At 39.6% G+C, this 26,012-nt stretch overlaps 4 protein-coding genes and 1 long non-coding RNA gene across 7 annotated transcripts in view; 3 read left to right on the top strand and 2 right to left on the bottom strand.

The window, feature by feature from the left end:
- Positions 1–751: 751 nt before the first annotated feature.
- LOC122404933 lies at positions 752–1,833 on the top strand. Its single transcript, XR_006259730.1, has 3 exons — positions 752–852; positions 938–1,091; positions 1,533–1,833. It is a non-coding gene; the product is annotated as an uncharacterized LOC122404933 (long non-coding RNA).
- Positions 1,834–4,123: 2,290 nt separating this feature from the next.
- LOC122404954 (chitin deacetylase 1) lies at positions 4,124–12,226 on the top strand. Its single transcript, XM_043409366.1, has 10 exons — positions 4,124–4,247; positions 5,100–5,234; positions 5,547–5,651; positions 5,888–6,031; positions 9,495–9,677; positions 9,762–9,900; positions 11,042–11,163; positions 11,238–11,467; positions 11,551–11,721; positions 11,791–12,226. The coding sequence occupies exons 1-10, from the start codon at positions 4,196–4,198 to the stop codon at positions 12,067–12,069; spliced, it is 1,560 nt and encodes a 519-aa protein (XP_043265301.1). The 5' UTR covers positions 4,124–4,195; the 3' UTR covers positions 12,070–12,226.
- A 33-nt stretch (positions 12,227–12,259) lies between these two features.
- Positions 12,260–13,100, bottom strand: LOC122404955 (U6 snRNA-associated Sm-like protein LSm7). The gene is made up of 4 exons (XM_043409367.1): positions 12,978–13,100; positions 12,882–12,893; positions 12,635–12,818; positions 12,260–12,547 (listed from the first exon to the last, which is right to left on the bottom strand). The coding sequence occupies exons 1-4, from the start codon at positions 12,981–12,983 to the stop codon at positions 12,408–12,410; spliced, it is 342 nt and encodes a 113-aa protein (XP_043265302.1). The 5' UTR covers positions 12,984–13,100; the 3' UTR covers positions 12,260–12,407.
- Positions 13,101–13,518: 418 nt separating this feature from the next.
- LOC122404953 lies at positions 13,519–16,965 on the bottom strand. The gene is made up of 6 exons (XM_043409365.1): positions 16,696–16,965; positions 16,055–16,086; positions 15,863–15,973; positions 15,603–15,789; positions 15,183–15,539; positions 13,519–15,099 (listed from the first exon to the last, which is right to left on the bottom strand). The coding sequence occupies exons 1-6, from the start codon at positions 16,963–16,965 to the stop codon at positions 14,653–14,655; spliced, it is 1,404 nt and encodes a 467-aa protein (XP_043265300.1). The 3' UTR covers positions 13,519–14,652.
- A 449-nt stretch (positions 16,966–17,414) lies between these two features.
- The window catches only part of LOC122404643, a 39,849-nt gene continuing 31,251 nt past the window's right edge, over positions 17,415–26,012 (top strand). The window contains exon 1 of one of the 3 annotated variants that reach the window (XM_043408795.1): positions 17,415–17,765. The gene's annotated coding sequence lies outside the window, so the exon portion shown is untranslated. The remainder of the gene's footprint in view (positions 17,766–26,012) is intronic. The other 2 variants (XM_043408796.1, XM_043408794.1) reach the window with 2 other exon arrangements.

Below are 26,012 nucleotides of genomic sequence, written 5' to 3'. Positions count from 1 at the left end.
TACAATCATTTTTGGTCATTACACATACCCTCGTAATCCTGCGCATTTTCGAGAAAAAAATTCGAGTAGATGGACAAATTTTTCGACAAAATTACAAAATTTCAAATCGTTCTGGAAAAATTATTTTCGGTTGCGGGGGTCATTTACAATCATTTTTGGTCATTACACATACCCTCGAAATTTTACGCATTTTCGAGAAAAAAATTCGAGTAGATGGACAAATTTTTCGACAAAATTAAAAAATTTCAAATCGTTCTGGAAAAATTATTTTCGGTTGCGGGGGTCATTTACAATCATTTTTGGTCATTACACATACCCTCGAAATTCTGCGCATTTTCGAGAAAAAAATTCAGTACTGGTGGAACTGTAAACATTAATAACTTTTTAACAATGCCTTCATCAACAAATTGGTATTCTTGATTTTCGTCTTATTTTGGCCTCTAGAATCTCCCATCAAAATTTTTCCCAGCCTCTATAACCCTGTATAACATCTAAAAAAAATGTTACCTCGAATTTTGAAGTCAATGTCAATTTTTATGATTGCTTTTCTTTTATAGAACTCCCCCGAACTTGAATTCTTTTCTTCATGCCTGTCTTCGAATATTTTCTCTTTTAAACACGCGGCTAAAACCTTCGTCGTGAATCATCTCTTTTTATTTCAAACTAACTTTTTTTTTATACGCGTCTGTTCTCAAATCTCCACCAGCTATACTCGTCATGCTCTTCTTATTTTTTCAACTGATTTTCTACTCTTCTTTCCTTTAATGCAAATATTTTCATTTCCCAAATTTGAAGCTGTTAAATTTTCGAAATTAATTACAGATCCAGATGCGAATCCAAATCGAGAATCAGGTATATAATTTTCAATAACAGTAGTAATAACAACGGTATTACAGCGATTCGATTCTCATAAATGTTTCGTTTCATTGTTTTCCAGGTATCAATTGTTCGCAACGGAGCATTGTTTATCTGCAGTTTACAGTTCTACGAGCTAGCGGTCCTACAACGACTATGTTGCCAGTTTTACACGTTTAAATTTACCGACTGTTGTTTTGAATTTTACTAACAGAATTTATGGCAAGACTATGTAGGTTAGTCTTCACAGCAGGCCGCATTAAATTATCTTTCATCGTTCTAAAGTTGAAACAAATCCATATCTTAGGGGGGGATTTCGAATAAGGCGTTTCAAAAGATAACAAACAATCTTTATATACAATTTATGATCAATTTAAAAAAGATTCTCAACATTAAAATATTTGTCAACAGTGTATAGCTGGGGGGTAGATTTATTGCTTCACTGTAACGAAAAAAAATGTTTTATTTATTTTCATTGGAAAGAATTGTTGAGAAATCTTCGCTGTGAATCACTGCGCCCAGACTTTAGCTACGCCACTGGTTGTAAAATATCCAACCAGTAAACTATTCGGATAATCCTATCTTCGTCCTCGAGCGCGACGAATCCTTGCGCTTTGGGTGACCGTTCTCATGTTTTCCCGTGTCAAATATCTCATTCTAATTCTGATCCGTTTCAGGAGCACGCGAGCGTTTCTGCCCCGGCGACGATGATGCTAATGGCCTCTCCCGACTCGCGATTATTTGGCCGACAGCCCACGCCAAGCGGTAATTACCAGAGGAATCGTAAAAGTAATCGCGCCTCCGCTTCCAACCACGCGTGGCGTTCATCGTGCACTAAATTACGCGATGTAAATCATTCTTCGACGGCGGTTAATTAAACCTGCCTGTCGTCACCTCGCCGTGACCAACATCGCACTGTCCTCTGTACCCGATCGTAACTGCAGAAGCTTTTTATTTATGGAAATTTTCTGAGACACAATCTCATCGCTTTGTAAGTTTCTGCTATACGAAAGATGGATCACGTAAATGCTGGTAAAAACACATAAATAATGTTCTTAACAGTTATCATTATAATTAGAGTAATCGTTTAATTATTTTTAGAGACGATAAGACGGTATAAGTAAATAGAAAGTAATAGCTATTATATTCTGGCCTCCGTTCCATTTAATTTATTGTGATAGATATATTTTCAGTTCTATAAAATGATGCTTGACGAGACTAAAAATGTCACGAGACGTTACAGAAGGTAGCGCTTCCTTTGTAGTTGATATTTCAGGGTAAAAATAAATATGCCAATAGCTGAAGATAATTTATCGAACTCGAAGAGTGGTGCCGAAACGTAGAACTAAATAAATTACCTCCCGACATTGCCAAATGTATTTTTGTTCTAAAACACCAACAGAAAGAAATAGCTACCTTACTCGAGTCTCGTTTCCTGTAGTCTATTCTGATTGCCTGAAACAATATTTAGACTTGGTTGTTTCAAACGAAAACTGCCTTGTGTCTCATAAAAAAATTGCAGTAATTTCTAAAATGCATACTTATAGAAAGTCGTTTCTGTTTTGTCGACAGAAACGATTAAACTTAGATAATTATTTCAAGTGAAAATTTCATTTTGGCAAGAATAGCGATAATTCTGTAATATAATCACAAAAAAATAATTTTTTCCACCATTTTCAATATAAAATTCATCATCACTACTGTCTATTTCTTCCTTCATTTTTTCACGTTTTTTAAAATTTATATTTCACAAAAAAAACCGTTAGAAAATATTTTATTTTATTTGAAAATGGCGGCAGATATTTTCGCAGGTACGATTTGTACTATACGCTGGATTTCAGTAATCATAACCTTACAAAATTCTGGTTGGAGTGATAAGGGTTAAAATGTTTTTTATTTGTGTTCGCGAAATACACTCGCCGCCCCCGAAAGATTATTTTCGACTGGCGGACATCGATAAAGACGTTTCCCTCTGCGTCATTGGCCGTGACATTGATTTCGAACGAATTCGACGGTTCTGGGTGTTCAAGGTTGACGGAAAGACTACAAAGTGGATCTGCTAGAAACGAGAGGGAAACGCAATAAATTTAAATATACGCATCGAATCCCGCTTACGATCGTCATCTGGAACAGATTAACATCGTCGACGAAATTACCACGCGCGTGTACGCTCGGACGTTTTACAATCTGCAGCTACCCCGACCTTCTGAAATTCCCAGCGCGCGGCCATTTCTCACGGGCGGAACATCTAAACAGAGACGGGACCGTGTCTATTGTAAAATACCAATTTTATGCGATTGCATCATCCCGTTCGTTTGGCTCGTGGAAGACGGATTCTCGAGCGTTTCCTCGACGATACGTTTCAACCGGTGTCTCGATTTTTTTTTCTCATCGCGATAACGTGGAAAACTTTCTTCCTGCGCCGTTCAACTTCGTCGACTTAACGCCAACGAACATGCAGTTACCGAAGAACAAGTAGCCCGTGAACAGCGGAATGTTGCGTCGTTAAAAATGCATGCTTTTCCGGTTACGGTACTGCGTATCACTGGACGCCAAAATGGAATCGAATCGACCATTGCAATTAGTGGAATCGTCGATCGTTATTTGCAATTAACCTATTTTATTAAATGAGTTTCATCAGCCTCTCTTAGACTCCTATATTTCTATTTGCATAGAGATTAAAGAATCAATATTAGAAATTTGACTATTGTAGTGTATTGAAAACGATGACTTTTTCGCGCAAACTTTCTTCGATCGTTGATCGTTGGGAACCCATAACCTCGAAATTAGTGCGTTCGAGCCAAATGGAATCGAATCGACCATTGCAATTATCGAAATCGTCGATCGTTATTTGCAATTAACCTATTTTATTAAATGAGTTTCATCAGCCTCTCTTAGACTCCTATATCTCTATTTGCATAGAGATTAAAGAACCAATATTAGAAATTTTACTATTGTATCGTGTTGAAAACGATGACTTTTTCGCGCGAACTTTCTTCGATCGTTGATCGTTGGGAACCCATAACCTCGAAATTAGTGCGTTCGAGCCTTCCGTCGCGTAACGACCCCGTCGAAAGTCGGGGGCACAATGGCACACACGGCGACGGAAAGCAACGATTTCCTTCGCGGTCGCGCGAGTTTTCATCGCGCGGTCGAGTCGTTGATCCAGATTTCCCCGATCGGCGGTCAGTGAAAATAAACGCCGCGGAAGATCGGCAAGCAAAGCGAATACTCATCATATAAGGCCGAGTTCTGGAGGGAGGTGTCAGTTGGAAAGTGCGGGTTCTCGTACGAGGAGCGAGAAACGTAAAACGAATCGTCTCGCTACCCGTCAATCGACATGAGATCGTCCAAGTTGCATTCGCTGCTTCTCGTCGCGCTCGCTTTTTCCGGTGAGTTTCAACGCGCACCTCTGCCTCATTCGATCTTTTAATTTTCGTGTAAACACTGATAATAATAGTATCTTTGTTACAAGAAGAAAATGTACAGAGTAGCGTGAAAGGCGGGGTTCAATTCCACGGAACATACGACTCATTTAATTCCCGCGTAAATAATAATAGTAATAATGTTCATATTACTCTGTACAAGAAGAAAATTATTAACCTTAGTGTCTTTGTGTTTGTTAATCGCATTGTTGCCGGGATATCTAAAGTGTAATTTCGTCGAAAGAAAGCTTAGCCGCCTATTTTCCCGGAATCGTCAATTAGTACGAAGTGTAACTGTTTGATTGGCCTATTTGTATGCGATTAAAAAATCCAGGCGGCGCTATATACGAAAGTCTAAGGGTGGGTGTCTTTCAAACTATTTGCAAACCATGGTTCCTAACCTATACCGAGTTATAATCATCGAATAACGTTCGACGTTTAAAAGTGTTGTATTCGTGATGTCGAGTAAATTCTCGTGTGTTTCGAGGCGTCGTACGAAGCGGAAACCGACCGCGTCTCGGGGTACCATTTATGCTTCCGCGTGTTGTGGATAATTTCACTTCCGTTTTTGCGCCCGAGTGAAAACGTTAGTGCGGACGGCAAAATTTCTCCTCGAACAGTCGTTTCGACAGTGCGAAAGGAATCGTGAAAGTGTTGGTGCACGGAATTATTTACTATTTCTACTCTCGTTCGTTTTTGTTCGAAACTTGGAACAATTCGGCGCGAGCTTATATCTGTTTCACTTATTTAGCTCCGTTGTCAGTACGAAGATAGTTTTGGCAGAAACCGACGGATCGATGCAAGTTTTGTGTGTTTCAGCGGCCGCGGCGCAGGGAACAGAGAAATCGGAAAACACGCCGTGTATCGACGACAGCAGATTCTATCGGAACCCCAATTCGCCGGCTAGCAACGTATGGTCGCCGGCAGAGTGCGCCAAGTATTACCTCTGCTTAGGTAATTGCCCGACGATTGCATTATGTACTTACATGTTCCCGCGTTAAATGCGCAACCGGTGCCTTAGGTTAAACGTTCAAATTTTATCCTCGCTACTGGCCCCGTGGAGTCAGTGAAGCGATTATAATGCTCGTTCGCCGAATAACGTAACATGATCCGGTGTCGAATATCCGTGCGAGACAAAACTTCTTTATTTTTCATTCGTTTTCCATGCAAATTTTTTTACCATATTCGTGACATTTTTTAAATTAAAATGACACCAAACTCGACGTAATTCGGACGATACATTTAACGAGCTTTCGCCTATGTTAGATAACGAAGTGTTCGAGTTCAGGTGCTCGCAAGGGCTGTTGTTCGACGTTTCCAGGCAGATATGCGACTTCAAAGCGAACGTCGACAACTGCGACGTGACCTCAGGTACGCGATTTTATCGATACGCAGCTCGAAGCCAGGGATTGCAAAATTTATTTTATTTACGGTACATTAGGTGCTTGAACTATTAATACCATTTGGTTGGTAGTTGTCTCTTTATTACTTTATATTCTGTTGTCGATGTTGCAATCCCTGCACAAACGTTTTTGTACCCTGATCGAAAAGGGTACGTTGTTGATTCACATCGAATGGTGATTAGAAATTTCTCAAGCGCTTTATAGAGAAGCAACCACCGAGACCGCTGCTCGGTGACGGCGATTGCGATGAGAAGCACTTGGCTTGCGGCGACGGTACGTGCTTTCCGGCTGCATACTTCTGCGACGGGAGCGTTGACTGTCCCGATGGCTCCGACGAAGGCTGGTGCGGTAAGGAATACCTACGAGTTCAATGCTTTCAAACACAACGCGTGTTTGTTCGTAATTTTATACCGACAACGTTTAAAACGATGATAATCGAACATTTCAGCGACGCCATCTTGCATCGACAATATACGATTTACGAATCAGTGACGTTTGTATAATAGTAATTAAATATTCGTTTATTTTTCTGCTTTCCATTGATTTATACGTAACTGTCGGATAAAATTTCGTAAATGTTCGTAATTTTATATCGACAACGTTCAAAATGATGACCATCGAACATTTCAGCGACGCCATCTTGCATCGACAATATACGATTTACGAATCAGTGACATTTGTATAATAGTAATTAAATATTCGTTTATTTTTCTGCTTTCCATTGATTTATACGTAACTGTCGGATAAAATTTCGTAAATGTTCGTAATTTTATATCGACAACGTTCAAAATGATTATCATCGAACATTTCAGCGACGCCATCTTGCATCGACAATATACGATTTACGAATCAGTGACGTTTGTATAATAGTAATTAAATATTCGTTTATTTTTCTGCTTTCCATTGATTTATACGTAACTGTCGGATAAAATTTCGTAAATGTTCGTAATTTTATATCGACAACGTTCAAAATGATGATCATCGAACATTTCAGCGACGCCATCTTGCATCGACAATATACGATTTACGAATCAGTGACATTTTTAATAATTAAATATTCGTTTATTTTTCTGCTTTCCATTGATTTATACGTAACTGTCGGATAAAATTTCGTAAATGTTCGTAATTTTATATCGACAACGTTCAAAATGATGATCATCGAACATTTCAGCGACGCCATCTTGCATCGACAATATACGATTTACGAATCAGTGACATTTTTAATAATTAAATATTCGTTTATTTTTCTGCTTTCCATTGATTTATACGTAACTGTCGGATAAAATTTCGTAAATGTTCGTAATTTTATATCGACAACGTTCAAAATGATGACCATCGAACATTTCAGCGACGCCATCTTGCATCGACAATATACGATTTACGAATCAGTGACATTTGTATAATAGTAATTAAATATTCGTTTATTTTTCTGCTTTCCATTGATTTATACGTAACTGTCGGATAAAATTTCGTAAATGTTCGTAATTTTATATCGACAACGTTCAAAATGATTATCATCGAACATTTCAGCGACGCCATCTTGCATCGACAATATACGATTTACGAATCAGTGACGTTTGTATAATAGTAATTAAATATTCGTTTATTTTTCTGCTTTCCATTGATTTATACGTAACTGTCGGATAAAATTTCGTAAATGTTCGTAATTTTATATCGACAACGTTCAAAATGATTATCATCGAACATTTCAGCGACGCCATCTTGCATCGACAATATACGATTTACGAATCAGTGACGTTTGTATAATAGTAATTAAATATTCGTTTATTTTTCTGCTTTCCATTGATTTATACGTAACTGTCGGATAAAATTTCGTAAATGTTCGTAATTTTATATCGACAACGTTCAAAATGATGACCATCGAACATTTCAGCGACGCCATCTTGCATCGACAATATACGATTTACGAATCAGTGACATTTGTATAATAGTAATTAAATATTCGTATATTTTTCTGCTTTCCATTGATTTATACGTAACTGTCGGATAAAATTTCGTAAATGTTCGTAATTTTATATCGACAACGTTCAAAATGATGACCATCGAACATTTCAGCGACGCCATCTTGCATCGACAATATACGATTTACGAATCAGTGACATTTGTATAATAGTAATTAAATATTCGTTTATTTTTCTGCTTTCCATTGATTTATACGTAACTGTCGGATAAAATTTCGTAAATGTTCGTAATTTTATATCGACAACGTTCAAAATGATTATCATCGAACATTTCAGCGACGCCATCTTGCATCGACAATATACGATTTACGAATCAGTGACGTTTGTATAATAGTAATTAAATATTCGTTTATTTTTCTGCTTTCCATTGATTTATACGTAACTGTCGGATAAAATTTCGTAAATGTTCGTAATTTTATATCGACAACGTTCAAAATGATGATCATCGAACATTTCAGCGACGCCATCTTGCATCGACAATATACGATTTACGAATCAGTGACATTTTTAATAATTAAATATTCGTTTATTTTTCTGCTTTCCATTGATTTATACGTAACTGTCGGATAAAATTTCGTAAATGTTCGTAATTTTATATCGACAACGTTCAAAATGATGATCATCGAACATTTCAGCGACGCCATCTTGCATCGACAATATACGATTTACGAATCAGTGACATTTTTAATAATTAAATATTCGTTTATTTTTCTGCTTTCCATTGATTTATACGTAACTGTCGGATAAAATTTCGTAAATGTTCGTAATTTTATATCGACAACGTTCAAAATGATTATCATCGAACATTTCAGCGACGCCATCTTGCATCGACAATATACGATTTACGAATCAGTGACGTTTGTATAATAGTAATTAAATATTCGTTTATTTTTCTGCTTTCCATTGATTTATACGTAACTGTCGGATAAAATTTCGTAAATGTTCGTAATTTTATATCGACAACGTTCAAAACGATGATAATCGAACATTTCAGCGACGCCATCTTGCATCGACAATATACGATTTACGAATCAGTGACATTTGTATAATAGTAATTAAATATTCGTTTATTTTTCTGCTTTCTATCGATTTATACGTAACTGTCGGATAAAATAATACGAATCTACTGTACGAACGATCCACAGATACTCGAAACGATACGAATGGCGACAATATACGATTTATGAATCAGTGACATTTGTATAATAGTAATTTGTAAGATATTTTCTCTTTAATATCTAAATTCAATGTTTTGTACAGAAAGCTGGCTCGAACGTAACTAACTAAATTATTATTAACAAACGATTAACTAATAAAATGAACAACTTCTAATACATACTTCACGCGAAACACACACACATAGTCGGTAATGCCTTCAATCGAAACTCCCACATAATATAACCGCATTCATTCGTTACAAACCTAAAGGTTGCTTACAAATTAAATATTCGTTTATTTTTCTGCTTTCTATCGGTTTATACGTAACTGTCGGATAAAATAATACGAATCTACTGTACGAACGATCCACAGGTACTCGAAACGATACGATTTATGAAACAGCGACATTTGTATAATAGTAATTAAATATTCGTTTATTTTTCTGCTTTCTATCGATTTATACGTAACTGTCGGATAAAATAATACGAATCTACTAATACGAACGATCCACAGATACTCGAAACGATACGAACGGCGACAATATACGATTTATGAATCAGTGACATTTGTATAATAGTAATTAAATATTCGTTTATTTTTCTGCTTTCTATCGATTTATACGTAACTGTCGGATAAAATAATACGAATCTACTAATACGAACGATCCACAGATACTCGAAACGACACGAACGGCGCGTTACCCTGCAATCCGAAGGAATGCCGCCTGCCCAATTGTTGGTGTTCCGAGGACGGGACTCGAGTTCCCGGTAACCTGACGGCGTCTACGATCCCGCAGATGATAACCGTCACTTTCGACGACGCCGTGAACGCGGAGAACTTCGAGATCTACGCCAGTAAGTACGACGTTGTTTTATCAAACGCACGCTCGCGCGGAGAAAGTTTCAACAGTTGATCTCGATTTCTGGTTTTGCTCACAGAAATATTTCCCGACGACAGGCGGAATCCGAACGGATGCCCCGTGAGAGGCACTTTCTACGTTAGCCATCAGTACACCAATTACAGGGACGTGCAGTACTTGTGGAATGTCGGGCACGAGATCGCCGCGCACTCTGTCACGTAAGAAATGCTTCTTGAGACGAAACGAACCGCGTTAATCTTCGGATCAAGGTCCCCCAACTTCCGCCCAGCGTCTCTTCTCTTTCATACCGGGCAGCTGAACCGAGAAAGTCCGTAATCTCGCGCCTGGTGTCGCGTGTAATCTTCAGCTTATTGCGACGCGAAGAAGCACGAGATAAGGTAGAATAATGTTGGAATCGGGGTGGTCAAGTAATGCTCCTTTTGTATTGTAAGAGTTTATTCGATCACGTTGAACTCAACTATGAAGAATAACGGAATTTGACTCTTGGAGAAGGCGTTGACACTCGCAGACTTCTTGTGCAACTCCCCTGGGCCCTACAGCCCGGGGATATACATATATGTATGTCTCAGCAATATTAGGGGAGGAGGACCCTTAGACCTAGTGACTAACAGACGATGACGTATCGATATTTAGTTTATTGGTCATCCAACAATAATAGGATAGGTTACAATGCAATAAAAACAAGTCCAACTCATGATGAACCGCCAACGGGCCCCGTGCAATTGTCTGAAGTTTAAGCAATTTGTAGGTTAGCGTCAATTCCTCTTTCAAGGGGTGACACGTGCCAGGGTAAATGTATTTGGGGCTTTCACCAGATCCTCAAGAGTATCCTAGGTGTCGATACTCGTGTGGCGCTGCTTCGCTGCGGGTAGAGGATCTCGTGAGAATTCGTAGGAGTACAGAAAAGGAAAGGAGGAGGCGCGTTTCGTCCGGGCCTGCCAGTGGACTCGTCAGTAAGGCTTTCTAGCAGGCCCTGCCTTAGACGACTGGGATATTGGGAAGTCGTTCGAGGAGTGTATATATAGCAACGGAGGGGTCGGTCGAGCGCTTGTGAGAGCGCGACCCCTCTGGTGGCGAGCATGGGAGGCGACGCCACACTCGGAACCACAAGTCTGTCATCAGACTTGGGTCGACGTAGTTGATACTCGAGACGAATTCTAAGAGTCGCGGATGTTTTGTTTATGGTGGTTGTCATGGTGCTGCACGGCACGTGTAGTAAGATAAGGATGTTCTAAAAGGATCTGGCCACGGCACTTACCCCAGAACCTTGATAAAACGCGGATCGCTCAGAGGTTTTTATAACATGTAAATGTTGGGTATTCGGTTTTAATTGCACAGGCACCGTGGACCCGAGAACTGGTGGTCGAAGAACGCCACTATCGAGGACTGGTTCGACGAGATGGTTGGCGTGGCGAATATCATTAACAAATATGCTGGAGTTAGGCTCAAAGACATCAAGGGTGATTGACGGTTTCTCTAGAAATTTATGTCACATTTTAGTAGAAGAAGACACTCGAATATTTTTACTCTATAGGTTTAAGGGCGCCCTTCTTACGCGTCGGTTGGAACCGACAGTTTCTGATGATGTCGGAATTTGGCTTTGTCTACGACTCGTCCATGCTGGTTCCGTTTTCCGATCCGCCAATATGGCCGTACACATTGGACTACAAGCCACCGCACGATTGCATAGGTCCCGAACAACTCTGTCCAACTCGCGCGTATCCGGGCATCTGGGAGCTTCCGTTGAATCAACTTCTGGCAGGTGTAAGTTACCATGGTTAACATAGCGCCATCTGTTTAAAATGTCCTCGTATTTAAAACGAAGAAAATCGTTCACGCCGCGTTAGGAATACATTTGCACGAAGATGGACTCGTGTTCGCCGAATTTATCGGGCGAGGATGTGTATAAAATACTGATGCTGAACTTCAAGAGGCATTACCTCAGCAATCGTGCCCCGATGGGTCTGCATTTGCACGCGTCCTGGTTCCGAAATCCAATGTACTTTTACGTGTTGACTGTAAGTAATTTTTTATGATGTCGGAGAACCTTTGACGACCACGTTGTCACTTGCCTTTGAATCTCTTAGAAATTCATGGACGACGTGCTTCGTTTGAACGACGTGTATTTCGTGACGAGCCATCAGGTGATCGAATGGATGCGCGCGCCAGTGTCCTTAAACACGATCGAGAGTTTCAAGCCTTGGCGATGCGACAAGCGGCAATTCCAGCCGTTCGAAATTGCTTGCGACTTACCGAGCAGCTGTAAATTACCTAGCAGGGTGCTCAAGTCGTATCGTTATTTAAATACATGTTTCGAATGCCCCAAAGAATATCCATGGTTGAGGAACGAGTTTGGATTCGAATGACAAGCGTACATAGTATCCAGTAATTACCATGCCATGTTTAAATTGTAAACGTTACGAGACATAGTTGCGGGAAGTGCAACAATTTTATACGCGGAGACAGAGTGAAAATTATTTATTTGAAAATATACCTGCATTCACGCACACACACATTTATATATATATATAAAAATCCATTTATTTACTATATAAGTTTACATAGTTTACGATGTAAAATAAATTATGTCCATTTCCATTACAAAAGAATTCACCTTTTCAACATTTCGTAAACTAGATTTTCTGCAAAACAAAGTGCCTTGCTTTTCAAATAATAATCTCGATCAGAGGAAAAATGAATTTAGTTAACCATCTTGTTGTATAAAAGGGTTCTGAATAGATTCCATTCCATCTACTGGACAGATAAGTACTACAGATGTGCCTCTGCATACGACCAAGCCAAGCATACGAGTATCTTGATTTAACTTATACGGATCATCGGGATCTAACAAGACGAACATCATGGTAAGCGTTTATACCAAATATATTTTCCTTTAACGTATCCGTTGATTAAAATAATTCATGAAATTACCTCTGAGGTATTCCGTAGTATTATCCAGCACCAAGTTAAGCAGAGGATCGTACCCCTTAAGAATTCCTGAGGCCTCCCTACCCCCAGCAAACTTTACCCTAATGTTCTTCTCTAAATACTTGGACAAATCAAGAATACTCTCTTTCCTCCTCTTTTCTTTGGGCTCCCCATGGGCATTCTGTTGCTATAAAATATACAAAACATGAAACGATTTGGAGGTTATGTTGATAATATAACAAAGCTTTACCTGTTTCGCCACCTGTAAAAAGAAACGTTCAAATCAAATTAGTTTATCAGCTTTTCATCGACAAACCTTCGATATCGATATTTTCTTTTTACTTACGGACATTGCGTGTTTTTCTTGGAAACCAAAAAAGACGCGCTACCGGATCTGCAAACGAGCAGGACACATTTTAAGTCGTTTAGTTGTAGGTTAGGCCAGTGGTTCTTAATTTTTTCCACGGACTGTATAAATTATAATGGTAAATTCAGGACATTAAATCGAAAGATTTAATTTAAAGATAAAGTTAATATTTTTAGGCATAATGTATGCAACGAATATAAATGAAAGTAAAATTTCTCTGTGCAAGTTCGCGAAACTTCAGATATCTATGATACTCTCAAGATCCGCGAACTACAGGTTAAGAACCACTGGGGTTAACTTGTTATTTGAGTTTTTGAAATATCGATTCTCGATTAATTCCCGCGCTTCAGTTAATCGTTCCATGTTTATAGCGCTGATCCGCCAGTGATGGAATCGAAACGGACGTGTCTCGAGTGGAAGATCGCACGGAGATTAGGATAAATAGCGAGTAAAGTATAAAGACAATTCCAACATCTTTATTAATAACGACGATCGTCGATTAAAGTAGTAACAACGGGGATATACGGTAACAGGTGGAACGATCAAGTAAAAGCTTGGACTTTTTATTTGTTATCTGATTTATAAAAAAATACACGTTAATACATGGTGTGTACGTGAATGACGTGGTACAGTTTTAAAGTGACTGCTTCTCGTTACGTCTTAAAGAATAAAGTCTGTGATTAGTTGTAACAAATGTTTGGTAAATTCTATGATTATGAATGGGGGGGATCATCGCGATGACACCGTAGATTTATCGCTTCACCTCGGCGCCCTATATCGATCGTTTTCTCCGTACGTATTAGATTCTTCGCGTCGTTCGAATTAAAATTACCTATAACGACGCTGCAATCGTTGTGCTTGCGTTTAAGTATTCGTTTACAACGAATCCTTTTCTCCTCTACCGCTTGACGGAATTGATATTGTACGTTGACGCGTGAAATCGTGCTTCTCTTCTCGCGTATCGCTGTTTCATTCACGCTCGGACACAGCGCTACTTTTTTTATATTCGTATATTGTCCTTAACTTCTCTCTGGCTGGCTGCTTTTGGATGGACACTGTATTACTGTGTACGATTAAAACTTATCGATGCAACAACTAAGGTTTCGTTTCCCTTAACTTATGGTTTACGTTTCGTTCGAGTTACGCAAAAAATTCAATTCGATGTATCAAATACACAGTTTGGTTGTGAGTTCAAAAAGCGGAGCTTCGGTATCGTCTACGTAAAATCTATTATCGTAACGTTTCGTGTGTATGTGTGTGTGTGTGTATGTATGTATGTGTGTGTTTGTCAGTTTGTAAGTTAACTGCAAGCTATTCCATAGAGCTTAAGGTGTACGTTATCGTTTATCATACTATCGCGTAACGGTTCGGTTCAGAAGACTCGCTAGAAAAAAGAAAATTTACTACGGCGTTTGGCTGCGGATGTCGGACAAACGTAAATTAGGTCACAGCATTGAACAAGTTTCTCTTTTCTAGGAGCACTGGCGGTATTTGTTTCCGGACGAAATCAATTGCCAAACTTTATACACGGTAACGGTTCGCTTAAAACTGCGACGAGGAGTTTTACCAGCCACGTTAAAAAATATACAGATTACTCGGTACGACGATATCTGGAATCGAGTTCTTAATATTTAAAAAATACTTAGACGATTCGTCATGTTTGTTGCCGGTCTTCTTCTTGCTCGGACAGCGGCGGGATGCCGTTCATATGATCGACGGTATTGTTCTCCGTCTCGTCTTGTTCCGAGAGTAACGGAACTACCTGCTGATTGTTGCCATCCGCTTCAGAAGGTCGCCTACTTTGCCCGGGCAAGAAGGACATTGGTATCGTGCCCGATGGCGTTGTCGGCGCCGAACGCGACAACCATCGTTTTGTTTTGTTTTTTGAACCCGGATGGCCTAACGGCATGTACATTTTCCCTCGTGTTCTTCTGGCTTTGTATGATCCGACAACGTCACCTGGACTTAGAGGCCGTTGCGTAGAGCCGTTTGCATTCGTCGTACACAGAACTTGAGGTCGATTTTGATAACAAGGCAAAACGGTGCTATGCCCACTGGGTAGCTGTGGTAGCTGTTGAATTTTGTCTAACAGTTCACGTAACTGTAAAATAATATTGGCTGTCAGTTGACATTTCTGACATAACGTGACGTTTATTAATATTTATTGGCACATAAGTCCGATACCTCTATCGTTGGACTAGTAGCCCGTGGTGGTGAACACGGAGATTGAGCAGCTAAACTCGATATGTCAGACGTTGTCCTATGATTAGCCAACGAAACAACGGAACCAACATCCATGTTTTCCATCCTCTCGCATTCCACTGCGGATAGCTCATCGACGCTATTGTTACAGGAGTACGGTGGTGGAATTATGGTATTTGCTTCGTTTACCATATTGCACATGAAACTGGAGCTCAGGGAGTCCAGTGTGCTCGCGTGTGACAGTGATCTGAAGTAACGCATCACAAATCCTGATGTTCCTTTGCCCGATCCCTCGTCGTATCCGATCACCAATGGATACAAATCCGGCTTGGCTGTAACCTAAAAATTCAAGAGTATTGATATAATAATGAAATCTATATGAGTCGTATAAATAACATGTACCTCGTTGTAGGGTGGCGGCAATGCTTGAACGAAGGAACTACAGTGACTATAATGCGGCGGTGGGTACCATGGTCCTGTGGAAGCTCTATCCGAAGAGGCACAGTCTTCCACCATGACCGAGCGGTTGCGTCTCCATAGCCAGCAACCGCATGCTGCTGCTATAGCCAACCCTATAAGTACCGCTGCCCTAAATAATATAGATTGTACATTGACTACGACTCTTTTAAAAGAGCTGCCGCACGGATAATCAATGTACTGACCATAAGTACCAATAAGTCCAAATCAAGAAATTAAACATGTCTGATGTAGAGTGCACTTGGAATACACTGTAACAACAGCCAAAGGAACAACAGTCTTTTGGAGGAGAGCAGCTAAAAATAATTAAACGTTCGCTCGGTATGTTTTAAAAAATTCAGGTGGGCCGGTTTTAAGACTATGCGTGAGAAACTTACACATGCCCCCCATTGCACAGCCTAGAAGACACCTTGAATATAAAGCGAAAAAGTAACTTTTATTAAATGAAAGGTAGTCGAATTAAATTCAATTTTTATTTAATTGTGATTTATTTAAATTAAGCATTACATGCGAATGTGTCGGGGCTTTTAATGTAATATCTTTTGCAGGAATCTAGCGTGTAAAATTTCGATTATCCGTCGAATCATCAATGAGAAATGTCACGATACTTGCTGTAGAAAAATTCCACCGACTCTCTCATATCCCATCGAGGGACATCCGCACGAGAAAGGATTGTTTTCGTCGCGAGAGAAAATGCACGCGATACAACGACGAATTTGTCGCGCACAGTTGATTCGAGGAAAGAAGAGCGACGTTATCGAGTTGTCATGTGAAACAAAAGTGAATCTGGTAAAAGACTTACGCATGGACAAGAAATACAGCGAACAGGGGTTCATTGTCTAGACACGGGCGAACCGTGCGTAAAACCGACGTATTGATCGACCTCGGGTCGAGCAGAATAGAACAAGGAGACACTGGTACACGAGATATGCGCTAACATTCTACGGGGTTATAGCATGCTGCAGCGGTACATGGTGGCTGCATCATTACAAGTCGAGTTCCTCGTCGTCGTTCTTACTTGATCGACGAACAGCAGCGTCAGGAGTGCGGTCAGCACAAGCACATCGAACGCGCGACTCGCAGCTTGCACCATAATTCTACCACGGAGTGCATGCCACCGCGCCACCTTATATAGTTCCATTTCGTTTATCATATATCTACGGACGGCTGCGGAACAAGTCGTCTTCCTTCCTATTCTAATTCGCTTCCCCGGGTCTTGCGCCCTGTGATTAATGTTAGGCATTAATCGATCGATCGGCATAAAAAAGAACCAATCGAGCAGAATCATAGTCCATCGAGCAGTCCTTGTCTTCTTAGGGCGAAACGCAATAAAGCTTCAGCCGATGCGACGTTGTTCTTTAGAAAAATGGTAAAAATGCAATATTATTTCTAAGAGTAATTTAGTTTATTACAAATCATCTATCTGTTAGGATTTGAGGTGGTAGAAAATACCAAAGAAAAGCATTCTTTGTTTTGAAAGGGTAAAGAATTCTGTCAAGATTTAATAGGTTTTAAAAAATCTTTATCATAGAATGCTTGTAAAGACTGTCGTGTTTAACAATCCTTTCGCGTCAAGCTATAGTTCAAATTGATGGATGCCTCGTGAAACGATCGTTGGAAAATAGTTTTATAGTGAAGAATGCGTTAAAAGAAAGTTGAAACACGACACGTGTTTAAAATTCAAGCGTATTGACAGATGGTACGGTCGGTAAGTCCGTCACGCGTGAAACTTGGCGTCGTTCCTATTGGACTGGAGGGTATCCGTGGCTGGTCTCCGATTGGTCGCCGGGGCTTGTGTACGCGATCACCGTGGACGCCGGATCAACGTATCTCGCTGCGTGATCATTCACAGTGCGCGCGTCGTGGAGCGCGGGAGTGTCGATGCGTGAGAAGTGCGCGGCGCCGAGTACGAATACACGTTGCCGGTGCGGGAAACGCGCGCGATCAAAATGTGACGCTCGATGGATCTCGTGCGGGAACAACGATCAAAGAATTCGTCGATCAACGGAATGAACTTGACCCCGAGTGAAAGTGTCAGCGATCGCGAACACTTACCGGAGAACATGAGATTCCCGTAACAGGCCGAACGTAAGCGCTTTTATTTACATCTTTGTCGCGTGGTTCGCGGTCGAACCGCGATTAACGAACCTAAGGACATATTTTTTACAACTTGAATTCTGTATGAGTATACATCAGCGTTTCTACGATGGTCTTTTTATGTTCAAATGTTTACGTCTTGAGCGATAAAGATGTTGAATGAAAAGTTATCGACGACTATTGGAAATTGTTGAAAATGTATTTATTATTTTTAGTCGCGTATTCTTATATGTTTATAACGCATAATTATTCAGGTTTAGTTGCATCGACGTTATTTCAGCCGCATCAGGTTTATTTAAAATTCATACAGTTTAGTGATAAAAACGTTGAATGAATAATCATCGTCAACTATCGCGAATCTTCGGAAGCGTACTAGTTCTGCAGAGTGAAATTTAGCACGTGTCGTTTCCTGTTACGGGGCTCGTTTCTTCCGAAAGTTTTATTATCCAAGTACAGTTTCCCTCGTAGAAGGTATCCCAGGGATAGACAAACTTCTTATTTAGATATAAGCTTGAAATTTTAATAGTGTTAATGAGTACATATATAGTCATAGTTCATTTCTAGTAGTACACTGTATATGTATTTTTATTCCGTACCGTGTTATTTTATCGAGTCGAATCGTCTCCATTGTGGTTGCACCGTGCACGTAACTTTTAAGCCAGCGGTATCGCAGACTCGCAACAGAGTCATTCATATAAATTTGCACAACGTACACAATATTGTCGTCGAGTACCCGGGTCGGTTAGTAGCGAGCATTCTCGTTCGAAGATTCTCGCGTTTCATTCATTCGCTAGGGCCGCTAATTCACGTTTTGCTCGCCAACGTTAATCTTACCGGCCGCTTCCGGGAAACGACGCATCTACCAAGTTCCTCGTACTGGAAACAGTCGCGTTTAGCGAAGAAAGCTGTTTACGTTGATCTCCGTTTGCCTCGCGTTCGAAGGTCAATTAATTCTCAAATGACGATCGTGGAAGTCGGTGGCCAGAATACAGGTTGGTCGGTCAACCCTGGGAAAAATTTTGATGAGGGATTCTAGAGGCCAAAATAAGACGAAAATCAAGAATACTAATTTGTTGATGAAGGCTTTATTAAAAAGTTATTAACGTTTAAAGTTCCACCCATACTGAATTTTTTTCTCAAAAAATGCGCAGGATTTCGGGGATATGTCTAATCACTAAAAATGATTATCATTAACCCTCGCAACCGAAAATAATTTTTCCAGAACGATTTGAAATTCTTTAATTTTGTCGAAAAATTTCACACCTTCTCGAATTTTTTTCTCGAAAGTGCCTAGGATTTCGAGGATATGTATAATAACCAAAAATGATTGTAATTGACCCCCGCAATCGAAAATAATTTTTCCAGAACGATTTGAAATCTTTGAATTTAATTGTTAATAACTTTTTAACGAAGCCTCAGTCAAGAACTTGATATTCTTGACTTTCGTCTTATTTTGGCCTCCATTGAACAAAATTCGAATACTCTTCGGATAGTTGATTGCTCGAACGTGAATATTATTTTCGTAGTTTCATTTTTGTTCTCTCATTGTTAATCGACCGAAAATGAAGTGGAACAGTTTGGTTCCTTTCATTGCAAGTAAAAGGGGGTAACGTAGTACGAAGGCCACGTATGCATTTGGATTATGCATATTCGTATTCATATCGTGTACGCGTAATTTTTAAGTTAAATCGATATAGAACATTCCTGACTGCCTTCGACGGCATTATGACATTATTATAACAGTTATTGTTTGCTTTCATTGAAACTCACGATCACTCTCTTTAACTATTCATGCTACTGTTTGCAACTAGCGCGGCTTATCGGTTTAACTCGTTCCCAGTGCTTCGAACCACGTACCCGTTTAGTTTCCGTTGCGTTCCAATGTTTTCACGTGTCTCTTCGACACGCTTCGCGTCCGATTCTAGGATAACGGCGCGGCTAAACGCCGGGGAAAACGGACAGATCGATACTCAAACCGTGGGATTTCGAAGATTGTTTACTCGCTGGAAAAAACCTTCCGCGGGCACGCGTATTTTTAAACCGTTCGACTATAATTAATCATCGATCGAACCGCGAGGGAGACCACTAAGAATAAAACTGTGGATTACCGCGGGGTTTCGTTTTATTTTAATTCGGATCCAAATCCAGACCAGTTTCTGTGCGCACGTTTCGATCCCTCGATTGTAAATTGGACGAAGGTTTCCGAGGTCGCGAAGTTGAGGAACGATCGGAGGCCTCCTCGACTAAAAAAGTGTGCACCCCACAAGTGCTCGCTAAATATAATTTCAGTCTATATTATTTAAAAAAATAATAATATTGTGTCGACAAATTTCCAAAAAATAGCTCGTACCTTAACCTAATAATGTTTTTCGGGTCAGGAAACTTTCCCTTCTCGATAAAAATTATACGATGTTATACAGGGTGTTCAGCCACCCCTGGTAAAAATTTTAATGGGAATATCAATTTCTTGATTGAGGCTTTGTTAAAAAGTTATTAAAAAATTAAATTAAAAAATTTCAAATCGTTTCGAAAAAATTATTTTTATATGCAGGGGTCGATTACAATCATTTTTGGTGAATACACATACCTCCAAAATCCTACCCATTTTCGAGAAAAAAAATCGGGTAGATGCTGAAATTTTTTTGAATTAAAAAATTTCAAATCGTTCGGAAAAAATTATTTTTATATGCAGGGGTCGATTACAATTACTTTTAGTCATTACACATACCCTCGAAATTCTACGCACTTTCGAGAAAAAAATTCCTTATCGAAAAACTAATTCCGAAATTTTTCGACGAGAAAAAGAACTTTCAAATTGTTCTGGAAAAATTATTTTCGGTTGCAGGGTTCGATTACAATTATTTTTGGTCGTCACACATATCCCCGAAATCCTACGCATTTTTGAGAAAAAAATTCCTTACCGAAAATCTAATTAGGTACCTAAATTCGACGAAAAAAAAACTTTCAAATCATTCTGTAAAAATTATTTTCGCTTGCAGGATTTGATTACAATTATTTTTGGTCGTCACACATATCCCCGAAATCCTACGCATTTTCGAGAAAAAAATTCATTACCGAGAAACTAATGTGAGGCCAGAAATGCTAACCTGAAATTTCATACATGTCTTTAAAACGTCATAACTTTCAATGTTTCGAACGACAAACAACGCATATTTTGGTGAAGAATATGTAGAAGTTCTGACAATATTGAAAAAGTTGTTCCTTGATCCCGCAAATCAGAAAAACCCCATAAAAAGGGTACAATTTCCAAACAGCCATAACTCCCGCAATAGTGAATGTATTTCAATGAAACTTTGTTCTGCAGTAGAGCTCATGGGTACCTACAAAAAAGTATTAAACAACTTTTCTGTAGGGCGTCAAACAAAATTACTAAAAATCGAAAATGAATTTTTAAGAAAAATCGACAGGGGGTAGGTGCCTAAATTTTTCAACGAAAAAAAAAACTTTCAAATCGTTCTGGAAAAATTATTTTCGGTTGCGAGGGTTAATGATAATCATTTTTAGTGATTAGACATATCCCCGAAATCCTACCCACTTTTGAGAAAAAAATTCGAGAAGGTGTGAAATTTTCGACAAAATTAAAAAATTTCATATCGTTCTAAAAAAATAATTTTCGGTTGCGGGGGTCAATTACAATCATTTTTGGTGAATACACATACCCCCGAAATCCTAACCACTTTCTAGAAAAAAATTCGAGAAAATGTGAAATTTTTCGACGGAAAAAAAAAATTTCAAATCGTTTTGAAAAAATTATTTTTAGTTGCAGGGGCCAATTACAATCATTTTTGGTGAATAAACATACCCCCGAAATCCTACCCACTTTCGAGAAAAAAATTCAATAGTTGGACAAATTTTTCGGCAAAATTGAAAAATTTCATATCATTCTAAAAAAATTATTTTCGGTTGCGGGGGTCAATTGCAATCATTTTTGGTCATTACACATACCCCCGAAATCCTACCCACTTTCGAGAAAAAAATTCGGTACCGGCGGAAATTTTAACGTTAATAACTTTTTAACGAAGTCTCCATCAACAAATTGGTGTTCTTGATTTTCGTCCTATTTTCACCTCTAGAATCTCTCATTAAAATTTTTTCCATGGGTGGCCGAACATCCTATATACATAGTTTATATTTTAAATTGGACTACCCTATGGATACGTTCCAAGTTTCATCGCGATCCGTCCAGCCGTCTTCACGTACCAGGGGTAACAAGCACGCAACATAACTACGTTTTATTTATATGTACAGACAGGAAGTGCAGTTCAGAGTTATACAACTTTGCCAATTGTTCAAGAAGCAACCCTGTACAATTATCTTTAAATTTCAATGAAAAAATAGTGGAACGTTCTCATTTTACGTTCTTCATAGCTTGCTCGTAAAAACACGCAATTCGTATTGCATCTTAAAAAAAAATATCGTCGATTCAAAAAGAGGTTAGGTTTACTGTTGACTCCTTTGATATTCGTAAGTTGTTTTTATAACCAAAAAGGAACAGAAAGCTGTTTGTAACTTGTATAGATTAATTTGTAAATTCAGTACTGGACAAGACCATTTTATTTCGGATTAAATCATGCCATATTATACACCGAGTCACCGCATTAATATCAAATCAGCCGTCAGATGTCGATAATGGATTACAGTTGGCATTTGTCGTAGTCTGTGATCATAGTTGCTCGGCAGTCGCGAAAGACGGGGTTCTCGGTGTTCGGTCTTTCCTCGACCGAACAAAGAAGTTCTTTCATCGCTGGGAACTGACGGTGCCCAGGAGTGCTTGAAGTGCATCGAGCACGGCAGTGTACACTCGAGCAGCCTGAAAAATTCGGAACGAACGCCTCGTTAACATTCTTCGTTAACCCGTGGCCGAATATTCACACGAGCCACAGCGGGGCCTTTTGAAGATATCAGTTCTCTTTAACTTCACGTATATGCACCGCCGGTTATAAATATTAGGGCACTTAATCTAGACGTCAATATTTGGACTGTCGTAAAACTTGCGCCAAGGTTAGCCCGGGCTTCAATTCTTCAGTTAATTGGATATTGTAAGGACGATGATGAAAGTTTTTAAATTATTATACGAAAGCCTACGACAATTGAAAGTTCTATCGTTCTTGTTGGAAAACTTTATAGGTATACGTTGAATTTTATTTGCATATGTATATGTACAGGCAGTCGAGTTGAAAGGCCTATAACTTTGCCAATTGTTTCGAAGCTCGATGTAATATCTATTGTAAGAAGCAATCACGGAGCAAAAAAGAAAAAAAAAAGGGGATTTGGTTGTTGATTGATAGTGATAAGAGAACGTCGGTGAATAGGCTGTAAAGTCGGGGGGCAGGTGGCACCAAAAGCGTCGTCGCGCGCATCCCATTTCCGTTGCAGGTTAGCCCGAGTCGCCGCGAACTTTTCCTGGATTCGGCCGACTGACGCCGCCTATTTATATCCCGCCGGTTGTAACTGCCTGCAATATAACGCGTAACGCTGCTGAAACTTTGCCTAGCCCCGTTGTGTCGAATCAAAAAGGGCCACGAAAACGCCGTCTCGCCCCCCCCCCGTTCCCCCCGTCTAATCGATTTCATCGTCGCTTTCTGACGAATTCGCGTCTAGCCGGCGAATTGGGCTCGTCCGCCATTTAATTCGCGGCAAAATTCCCTCGCGCGATCGTCGAAAGAGAAGAGGACACTTTTCATAGTAGGTATAGGTTAGGTTAGTAATTCTTACACGCAACGATATCGTTGAGCCTCGAAGTCGCCTTTATTTTCTGGATTTTAACTCCGTCGTAGCAAATTATATTTATAGGTCGGGAGTTCCAACTTTTTACAATTTTCACGCTGGACCGAGGCAACCGAATAATCCGGTGTTTATGTTTTCTCAGCGCGAACGTCCCATCGACTCGTACGGTCGCCGACTATGTAAACAGAAGCTCGTTGAAAGCGATCCTGCTCGTGCTCCGTATTGAATTTCATCCCACTAGCGATAACTTTGGTTTTTCAGTCGGAGACTAAAAGGGAGACTGAAGACCTTTTCGTTTGCTCTTCGATCGCCTCGCGAGTGCAATAAACACCTGCGTATAATAAATTCGTTGACGCGTAGGTTAGAAGAACCAAAATAATCAACCGATAACAAGTTATTTCGAGTGGCGTTGATTCGATCGTACTCGAGCGAGAAGAATTAGGCAAAGGGGCATAGCAAATTCCAGGCATATTTGGTGCACGAGCTCATCGACGCGTGGGAGTTGTTGGTAAGGTGTACCACGAAACGCGTGCGCTCCAGGTGTAAATAAAAGCGAACGCGTAACCCTCGGTTAGCGAAGCGCGGCCGAGCGTAACGTTTTCTCTCGACCCATTGTCAGCTGGCCGTGTCTCTCTTTTCTTCTCTTTTCTCGCCACCGCGAACGCTCGACTTTCTCAAACCTATCGCCCCATTACCATAAGAATCCTCTCGTCAACGCTAATGCTCGTCCCTCCACGGCAAATGGAAACTCCTCTCCTTGAAAACTTGTTCTCCATTCTCCGCGAAACACGTGAAACTAATCGATGTTTGGTGGAAACTTTTCACCCATAACCGGTATCGCGAGGCATTTCGATACCTCAGAATCTTCCATTGAAATATAGAAAGCAACAATTTAACAAAATAAGATGATTTGCTAGTCTTAAATAAATTCAATTTATTTCATTTTTCTTTCTCATGGTTGCTTACAGATCACGATGCCGTAGCTCGTGTTAGGTTAGGTTACATTTCGATACCTCAGAATCTACCATTGAAAAATAGAAAGCAACAATTTAACAAAATAAGATGATTTGATAGTCTTAAATAAATTCAATTTATTTCATTTTTCTTTCTCATGGTTGCTTACAGATCACGATGCCGTAGCTCGTGTTAGGTTAGGTTACATTTCGATACCTCAGAATCTACCATTGAAAAATAGAAAGCAACAATTTAACAAAATAAGATGATTTGCTAGTCTTAAATAAATTCAATTTATTTCATTTTTCTTTCTCATGGTTGCTTACAGATCACGGTGCCGTAGTTCGTGTTAGGTTAGGTTACATTTCGATACTTCAGAATCTAACATTGAAAAATAGAAAGCAACAATTTAACAAAATAAGATGATTTGCTAGTCTTAAATAAATTCAATTTATTTAATTTTTCTTCCTCATGGTTGCTTACAGATCACGATGCCGTAGCTCGTGTTAGGTTAGGTTAGGTCGTTCCGACGTCGACCACAGTATCGCGATTTCAGGACCCAGCCTGACCCAAGGCTCGAGTGTTCGAGACACTCTTAATCGCTCTGTAAAAAAAAGTTGTTAATCCTTTGACGAGTACTACATAGGGTGTACGGGTGAACAACACACGTTGAAATAATAAGATTACGACTCGTTCTTAAGTTGCATCACCCAATTTAACCAATTATCATAAGCCCGCTAAGATATTAAGCTTACTATCGTCGCGCGAAAGTATCTCATTTCTCAAATGCGCGCACCCTTGTGGCGGGATCGTTAAGCTTTGAGCGTCCGATTAAAATTTTACATTTATCTCGACGCAAATTATGTTCGTGTAATTGTTCCACTTTGCCGAATGTTTATCGATTCTCTTTGCACAACACATCATTTAATTTTATATACCATTGTTGTGCAATAAAGATCTGTTATTTTGATACGTACAGTCGCTTCGAAAAATAAATGTTTTAACATCGGGATATTTATTTTAAAATAAGGAAATTTTTTGCTAGCAGAAAACCAAACGTACAAAGGGAATCTTTTATTTGAATAAAACGTCGTTAGGAATACTTGGAACGCTTAGTATTTTTAGGTTATAAATATCCTTAGTACCGAATAGGTTAACGAGTTACGGATACGAATTTGCAAAGCGCGTCCTACTCGCCTCGAAAACGAGAATACGTTGCGCGGGATGTTTCGACCGGAAAGCAACCACGACTCGGAAAGGAAAGCGCTTCCGTGCGTTCTTTGTAATTATGTGTCTATTATAATACTTTTCAAGATGAGCAAAACGCGACTCTCGAGCTTCAGTCGTTTAGTACAAAATTATCGTATAATTTTTAAGACCACGCATAAGGAGGCACAGATTTTCCATGGAAGAATATAATCAATAAGAGGCAAGAAACTGTGGGAAAGTTTGAGGCAACTGTGGAAAGATCGTTATCATCGCACTTTTATTACGTGCATCAGAAAAACATGGATATGTCGGAACAGAGTCATTGTT

Source organism: Colletes gigas, unplaced genomic scaffold (assembly GCF_013123115.1).
Source record: "Colletes gigas isolate AHSC1104 unplaced genomic scaffold, ASM1312311v1 Colletes_gigas_Sc00003, whole genome shotgun sequence".
In the NCBI taxonomy this organism is placed as follows: Eukaryota; Metazoa; Arthropoda; class Insecta; order Hymenoptera; family Colletidae; genus Colletes; species Colletes gigas.
Note: the sequence above shows the minus strand (reverse complement) of the source record. Positions and strands in the feature narration are given on the sequence as shown.